This window comes from Peromyscus eremicus, chromosome 16_21, assembly GCF_949786415.1.
Source record: "Peromyscus eremicus chromosome 16_21, PerEre_H2_v1, whole genome shotgun sequence".
NCBI lineage: Eukaryota > Metazoa > Chordata > Mammalia > Rodentia > Cricetidae > Peromyscus > Peromyscus eremicus.
The window spans coordinates 49,553,155-49,562,016 of NC_081432.1; the positions used below are offsets into that span (position 1 = coordinate 49,553,155).

At 39.5% G+C, this 8,862-nt stretch overlaps 1 protein-coding gene across 1 annotated transcript; it reads right to left on the reverse strand.

Annotated features, from left to right (window-relative positions):
• Positions 1-6,169: 6,169 nt before the first annotated feature.
• On the reverse strand, positions 6,170-7,016 carry LOC131926385 (small ribosomal subunit protein eS6). The gene has a single exon (XM_059281770.1). It carries the CDS (start codon positions 6,956-6,958, stop codon positions 6,209-6,211), a length of 750 nt encoding a protein of 249 aa, XP_059137753.1. The 5' UTR covers positions 6,959-7,016; the 3' UTR covers positions 6,170-6,208.
• Positions 7,017-8,862: the final 1,846 nt, after the last annotated feature.

Genomic DNA, 8,862 nt, shown 5'->3' on the forward strand with positions numbered 1-8,862 from the left:
AAGTGCTCTTAACCACCAAGCCAACTAGACTCTCCAGCCCCAATTTGGGCTTTTCTTTATTTTGGGTATGTGTGGTAAATATAATTTCTTTTCTTGATCTTGTTGTTTTGTTTTATTGTGTGAGACAGGGTCTCATGAATTCAGGTTGGCCTTGAACTCCAGATCCTTCTGTCCTACTTCCTAATTACTGGGATCATAGACATGTGCCACTAAGTCTAGCTTTTATTTGTTTTTTTCATGTGTGATGGCTGACTTGAGAACTTAATCCGTGTAAACAGGCAATTCCACTAAATATGTTTTTGAAATGAAATTTAGTAATTTCCTCTTTTTCTAGATATATGTGGGGGTATTGTCATAAGCTATGTTTTTTTGTTTTGTTTTTCATGGAATTCTGTACTACTCCACAACTGTGGGCTTCATTTTGTCTCTGGTCTTAACCCTTAGTTATAGTGTGTGCTGGGTAAATACTTGACCCAAGTAAGATCACTTTTAGAGATTTAAAGGATTTGTGTGTTTGAGGTGTGACTCAGTTGTATTAGTTCTTGATCTGAGAAGTGGTGCAAATTAAATTCTAGGCAACTCTTATGATATGGTTCTAATATGCTATGTCTCCTCAAAGGCTCCTATGTTCAAGGCTTGGTCCCCAGTACAACTGTGTTTAGCAATAGAGCTTTTGATAAGTGACTGGACCATGGAGTTGCTGACTTTTATTGTTCGTTTTATTATTGATGATCCATTGGGAGGGGAAGAAATCTTGGAAAGTGAATACTAGTTGATGGATGGGGTTCCATACCTTCCGTTGGAGCTGTATCTTGCCTCTAAACTATTCATTCATATTCTCTTCCCCTCACCCCGAGCACCCATGAGTTAAGCAGCTTGCTTCTTCATGCCCTCTCTATCCAGCTGTTCTGCCTCACCATAGACCCATAGAGGTGGGATCATATGACCATGACCTAAGCCTTCCTAACCCATGACCTCATATAAATGATCCCAAGTTATCTCAGGTATTTATCACAGCTGTTGACACTGCCACCCACGGCCTGTTGAGCCTTGTGCATACCAAACAAAGCAAGTTTCAGGAATAGAGAACAGTTAAGGAAAACCAAGCAGAAATAAGAGGCCCTGTCCCTCTGGAGAGACAGAAAGTAATTTTCTCTTTTAATTATTTGGCTTATGGATTCATTTGCTTCTGATGGCTGACCTTTAGTTCCATGGGATATGTTTGCATTTGGTAATGTTTAACCCCTTTGTTGGAAGAAATTGAAAAAGTTTATATTACATGAAACCTTTGACTACTTGATAAACATAATTGTGAATAGAATTAGATTCAGTAGGATTTGATTTTTTTTTCGGTAATATTACAGCAATTAAAAAATTTAAATAGCACTAATTTCCATCTGCATTGAACTCAAACTACTCAGTGACTTGTGTAATTTATTTTATTAGTGTGTGATTGTTAAGAGCAGAGATTTTACTTACTCATTTCTTGAAATCTACTAAATCATGAAACATTATACTTCGTCTATGATATGAATTTAAAATATTTGTCTTGAGGAACATAGCTGGAAGGAAGAGATAAGATTTTTACAATCCAAAGTAACTGTTTATTTCAAATATCTTAGGAATACCCCAAAACCACTGAATAAACACATATTCAAATAAAAATCACTTTGTTTATTTACCAGAATTAAGTCCCTTTTTAACAATAATCAACACTTACTGAGGAATGCTTCAGAATCACAATGGGTTCCATTATAAGCTTTCTGCATATTGCCGAAGATTAAGTAGTTCTTTTTAAAACAAACCTGTTTCTTTCTAATTAACTTGAAGGCAATAAATTTGAAACGGGATTTTATTGACAATGATCTTAGAGCTTTTATCAAGAGGATGCATTGCTGTAGGGGTGAAGTGATGCTGTTCTGAGCATCCTTCTCTAAGCAGTAGACAGACTGGGTTACCCTCTTTGAATAGTAAGAGTCAAAGGAGCCCCATAAATAGTGTGACCAGTATTCCATGGCTGTCATGTTCCCCTAGGCTTGAAAATGCTCTAGTCCTATTTATTCTCAGTCACAGGCCCCACTGTAGTCAGAAGTTTCTCAGGTCCTTCTTGGTCCCTCCAAGCCCCGACAAATCTCTCTCAACTGCAGTCCCACAGCCACTGGAACCCAAGTAAACATACAGAGGCTTATATTATTTACAAACTGTATGGTCCATGGCAGGCCTCTTGCTAGCTAGCTCTTATATCTTAAATTAACCCATTTTTATTAATCCATGTTTTGTCACATGTTGCGTGGCTTACTGGTCTGTTGGCACGTTGTTCCTTGGGCAGCAAGCTGGCGTTTCTCTCTGGACTCTGCCTTTTTCTTTCCTGTCTTTTTCCTTGGATTTCCCACCTTGCATAGGCCAAAGCAGCTTATTTATTAACCAATGGGAACAACATATATTCACAGCATACAGAAAGATATCCCCCAGTACTTCCTCTTTTCTATCTAATCAAAAAGGAAAATTTTTAGCTTTAAAATAGTAAAATTATATATAACAAACAGTTATCAAGAGAGAATTACAGTTACAATATCTAGTCTTTTTGTATTTGGCAAAATTAAGGAAAATATTTTATCATCTATTCTATATTTGTGAGTCTAAAGTTTTAAATATTTTACATTGGATTTGATTTTTGGATATTGTATACAAATTATGAACATTGATACAAATTTGAGATTGATTTTGTTAGAATATACTGTACATATATTTCCAATCTTGTTCAAGGTATTGTATCTATACAGTTCATTTAACAATGTAATACAACTTACTAATCCTTGAAAGTTATTATTACCAACTAATTAGGATATAGGAAATATAAGTTAGTAGTTAGTCATTACAGTCAAACTTATAGTCATATTAGGTATGTTTTCAGGTTCAAGCAGAAATATATTTTAGATAGACAAGTCATCTTCAAACACTTCGGAGATCTGCAGAATATGGCATTTAAGATGTTTTAATAACAGATTTTTTTTCTTTTTTTTATGACTATGAAACATGTCTGTTCCTGGCAATATCAATCTACTTCAGAGGAGATGATGGGCAATGAAGAAACTCCATATGGAGTTTACTTTCACTGTAGCAAAAGTTAGCCACTGGGCAAGAAAATGCCCTCATATTGATTGCTGACAGTGTGCTGTCCAAAATGGACAAGCAGGATACAAAAGAAAGGATTGCTGATCTTTGCCAAGACAAGACAGGAAGGCTCTTTAGAAAATCCTGCTTCACAGATGAGTCTGTCAGATATGCTAAGCCTGTGGGCTGAAGAATGGATGCCCCAACATTGCAGAGGAAACTTGGGTGACTGTCTAGGCAGCTGGCTGTTTCTGTCATAACTCACATTTTTGGGGAGTCGCTTGTTTGCACTTCCTCCTTACTAGGTAATATTATTTCCTTCTCAGGTCTCTGAGGGAGTTGAAGATTAGATAGTTATAGTTTTCCTTGTTAAGAAATTCAGAAAAAAAATCACTAAGAGGTGTAAAGTGTATAAGTTTGAGAGACATCAAAAGATAGTTTTCAGTTGGTAATACAGGTTAGGATAGAAAGTGAATTAGGTACATTTTGGACTCAAAAAAATAGGATAGATAACTGAATATTTTCACTGAATTTGTCAAATGCAAATGGACTACACATTGTTGATGTATTTATTGCCTGTATATATTGTATATAGTTATTGTACTTATTGTATATAGTTTTTCTTATATTAGTTAAAACTTTTTCTTATTTTAGACAAAAAAGGGGAAATGTGGTGATATTTTATTTGTGCACCCCAATAAAGCTTATCTGAGGATCAGAGGAAAAAGCCAGCCACTACAGTAAACATAGAGGTCAGGCAGTGGTAGCACATGCCCTTAATCCTAGCATTTGGAAGGCAGAGATTCATCTGGATCTCTCTGAGTTCAAGGCCACACTGGGAACAGAGCCAGGTGTGGTGGCACACACCTTTAATTCCCAGCACTAGTTAACCATAGAGGTACACACAGACAGGAGGTGATAGAGCTGGGCAGAGAGAGAAAGTAAGAGGGCAGGGACAGAAAGGCATATAGGTGTGGGTATATAGGAAGTAGGTCTCTCTGGAGGCTGAGTAGTTGGTAAGGCCAGGTTGGCTGTGGCTTGTTCTGTTCCTCTGATCGCTCAGTTTTTACCCCAATATCTGGCTCTAAGTTTTTTATTAAGACCTTTTAGCAATTCGTCTTATACCCTGCCTCACTTTAAATGTAAACAAGTCTTCCCAGACCACAGAGAAAGTGGAAATGGGAACGGAAATGAAAATGATGGAACCTAGCCCCAGCCTGTGTCTAGCAGAGACCAGATTCTCCCAGTCTTCTTTGAGATAGGAGCCTAACTTCCTATAGCAGGTTGCAATTAGAAACAAAGCTACCTTTTGTCAAAAAAAAGGGAGAGAGTTGGCTCTTCCTTTGCGTAATACTAAATGCAAATAAATATCTTCAATTACCAGTCTTCCACTCTCCATCCCCATCTCTAGCTCTTAAAACTTCTCACCATCAGGCCTTCAGCACGAGATTGACACTTCTGAGACATCAAACCTTTGGGGTTCAAGGTTCTGGATTCCTGGTCTCTCCTGCATGAGACAGCCATTGTTTGACTACCCAGATCACATTCTATAGGCTGAGCCAATAAATTTCCTTTGAATAAAAAGAAAAATAAAGAAAAGAAAAAGAGAGAAAGAAAGGAAAGAAAATCCCAAGCCTGCTTTCTATTGCAAAACTGAATTCAAAGTGCAGTTTAGGCTCTCCTACAGGAAAAATATCAATGGGAGCTTCCCTACAGGCCTTCCTCAGTCTAGTGCGTTTGCTTTTACAGTTTCTGTGAAAGAAAAGGTTCTTTTTCTCAGCATTGTTTATAAACCGCTATTGGGAAACTATCTTTATTAAATGTTTTCCATTTTAAGGTATTCGACAGCTTTACATTTACATAATTTATTGCAACATGATACTAGAGGAAGGGTATGTGAGCAAGCTTTATACCAGAGCCAGGAAATCCCTTCTCAGATAGCCTTTGCCCTGCTGGATTGAGGTGCCTTCAATTCCCAGTTGGAGCTGGACCTCTAGAGAGTCTGTTATCATTTATTTCCAAGAGTTAGGTGTCACTTAAAAATGACAGTCTGTAACCAGCAAGAGTTGTCCTGTTAGAACTTGTCACTCCATGCCTTCTAAGGTATTCCTGCTGATAAAGTACACCTTTCGATGCTCCATTCTTTAATGAGCTCACTAACAGACATGTTCTTTCATGTTAATTATTTTCTCCCATTTTGTTAGGAGCGTTTTTTAAGGGAGTAAGAGAATATTGGGAAATTATAAAAACATGTTAGAGAATTGGCTGTGGGTAAGGGACTAAGGTGTTTTTCTTGCTAAGAAATCAGAGTGTCCTTTTTTGTGGACTCTGAGAATTTAAAAATGGACTCAGGGAGCTAGAAAGGTGTCTCAGCCTCTAAGAGTGCTCTCTCCTCTTCCAGGGGACCTGAGTTTGGTTCAAGGTACCCACACTTGGCAGTTCACAATCACCCTGAAACTCCAGCTCCAAGGGGTCTGATGCCTCTTCTGGCCTTCATGGGAACTCCACATATGTGCCATATACACACACACACATATACATATATATATATATATATATATATATATATAGAGAGAGAGAGAGAGAGACTAGGAAAAGCAGGCAGGCTGAGCAGTGAGGCTCTGTAAGATATTGCAGCATGAAGGCTGGCCAATAGGGCTAATAAGTGTATTATCTCACTAAGGAGATATTTGTGAGCCACCATGTGGGAACTGGGAATAGAAGTTGGGTGCTCTGGAAGAACAGCCAGTGCTCTTAACTGCTGAGCTATCTCTCCAGCCTGACAGGTCATCTTTTAAGCGATTAAAACTACCTCTATCTCATTATGTATTAAATTTCCCATGGAGTAGCAATTAGCCCGCATAAAATTGATGATAAAAAGAAAGAATTTGAATCCAACTATGCGACAAATGCTATTTAATTAAAATTTAAATAAAATTTACAATAAATATTCAGTAAATTATAAATATTCAAAAAGTGAGAGATACCCAACATTTAGGAATGTCTAATGAATTAATTGGTTCAACTCAACTTTGTTCTTTTTTTTTTTTTTTTTTTTTTAAGGTATGATCATTTATTTGTTACCCTTAAAGACTTATTTTTGACTGGACTCAGACTTAGAAGTAGAAGCTCTCAGAGAGGACAGCCTACGTCTCTTGGCGATCTGTTCCTGGCGCTTTTCTTTGGCTTCCTTCATTCTCTTGGCCAAAAGTTTAGCATATTCTGCAGCCTCCTCCTTGTTTTTCTTGGTTCGTTGTTTCTTTAGAGCGATACGACGGCGTTTGTGTTGCAGGACACGTGGAGTAACAAGACGCTGAATCTTGGGTGCTTTGGTCCTGGGCTTCTTACCTTCTTTGTTTAACGGCTTTCTGACCACGTATTGGCGGACATCATCTTCTTTAGAGAGATTAAAAAGCTTCCGGATTCTGCTAGCTCTTTTAGGTCCCAACCGACGAGGCACAGTAGTATCTGTCAGTCCAGGAATATCCTTCTCTCCTTTCTTTACAATAACCAAGTTGAGAACACTGAGATTGGCATCCACGATGCATCCTCGAACAGACTTGCGCTTCCTCTCTCCGGTTCTCCTTGGTCTATAGCAAGAATGCCCCTTACTCAACAGCAGGCGCACTCTGCCGTGGGTCAACACGCCTTGCTTCATGGGAAAACCTTGTTTGTCATTCCCGCCACTGATTCGGACCACGTAGCCCTTCCACTCTTCACCCAGGGCGTCGGCAGCCACTTCCGTGGCCATGCGCTTCTCGTAGAACGTGCGAAGCTTGCGCTCATCGTCCACTTCGATGAGTTTCTGGCAGCCGGTGGCGGGGAAGGAGATATTCAGCTTCATCTTGACACAGCCGACCGCCTAGGAGGCGCCACGAAAAAGAGACCCGACTTCCGCTCAACCCAAGTCACATTCAACTTTGTTCTTGAATGCAGTGTTAGCTACAAACTGAAGCAACCAGTGTCAACAGACAACAACCTTATATGCTAATAATGTTTGAGCATCTTATGATCCTATGTGGTTTTCCTTTATAGAACCTTTCTTTTCTAAAGAGAAAGATGTATTAAGTTTTAGCTTATATGCATGAGTGTGTTTTGTCTACATGTATATCAGTACACTATATGCATGCTGGTGTCCACAGAGGGCAGAAAAGGGGATCAGATCTCCTGGAACTGGAGTTACAGATGGTTGTGAACCACTGTGTAGGCATTAGGAACTGAATCTAAGTTCTCTGCAAGAACAGCAAGTGCTCTTAGCCACTGTGCTGTCTTTCCAACCGCTAAAAACATTTATTTCAAAGTTCTTAATTTTTTTTGCCACTTTTGGGGCAGTAAGAGCAGCATCAAGATGGAACTTCTTCCTCAGTTCCCCTAATGAGTTAAGGAGAAACAGGCTCAGAGGGAAGTTGAGGTAGGCAAGTGTAGAGATAGCTTAGTAAGCTGCATGGCGTTATGGCACTGCTTGGCTTGAGCTACACACACACACAGACACAGACACAGACACACACACACACACACACACACACACACACGTACACATGTACACATGCACGCATGCACATGCACACCTACACCTTTCCCAACAAGGCACTTAGCAAGCTGAGAACTAACCCAACTATTGTGGTGATATTGTGTTCCCCAATATAGTGTACCCTAATAAACTTGTCTGGGGTCAGAGAACAGAACAGCCACAATATTAAACATAGAGGTTAGGCAATGGTAGCACACACGCCTTTAATCCTAGCATTCCGGAGGCAGACATCTATCTGGATCTCAGTAAGTTCAAAGTCACAATGGAAACAGCCAGGCATGGTGACTCATGCCTTTAATCCCAGGAAGTGATGCCAGAAAGCAGAAAGGTATATAAGGCACGAAAACCAGGAACTAGAGCTGGTTAAGTTTTTAGGTTTTTAAGCAGCAGTTCAGCTGAGATCCATTTGGATGAGGACTCAGAAGCTTCCAGTCTGAGGAAACAGGATCAGCTGAGGAATTGGCAAGGTGAGGTGGCTGTGGCTTGTTCTGCTTCTCTGATCTTCCAGCTTCACCCCAATACCCAGCTCCAGGTTTGTTTTTATTAATAAGAACTTTTAAGATTCATGCTACAAACATGAGCTTCATGAGTACCCCTTTCCTAGCAAAGGCACTCTGATCACTTCGACCACAGCTCCCTAGCAACCCTTAGTAACTCCCTTTTCTGTGGCCAAGTGCATTCTAAGACATATCTATGAACTGGGGGAAATGGGTGAATCTAGCCTAAACTGAAAGAACAATAAGGAAATTGTGTCTTCTTCTTGAACTTTAGGAAAAAATTCCCTATTTACCCATGTTATGCCTATGCATGACTGGACATGCATATAATTAAAACCAGATGCATCATGGTACAGTACGTGCATAGAGAATCAAAACAGCAAAACACTCATAACTCACTACTTAGTAACCAACTCCTCCTCTTCTTGGATCCCCCATGAGCCCCAGACAGTAACAGGAGCTCTTGAGTAAACCTTGCTAAGAGTTTACAGCTCTTTTGCCATGTTGTCTCACCTGTACTTTTATATTACTTCTGAGCGATAGCCTTGCTGCTTTGCGATTTGTGTAGGCTTCTTCCATTCTTGGAATTAGAAGCTTAGAACCTAGAAACAGCCGGTCCAGACAGAGACTACCTGAAACATGTCTAAGTGAATCAAAGATCCCCTTCTAGCTACAACTTTTGTTTGCTATGCTATGTAGTTACTTACATTCATCTCATTT

Excerpts from the sequence above, each read along its gene's own strand:
- LOC131926385 (XM_059281770.1), bottom strand. The coding sequence starts at position 6,958 with ATGAAGCTGAATATCTCCTTCCCCGCCACCGGCTGCCAGAAACTCATC.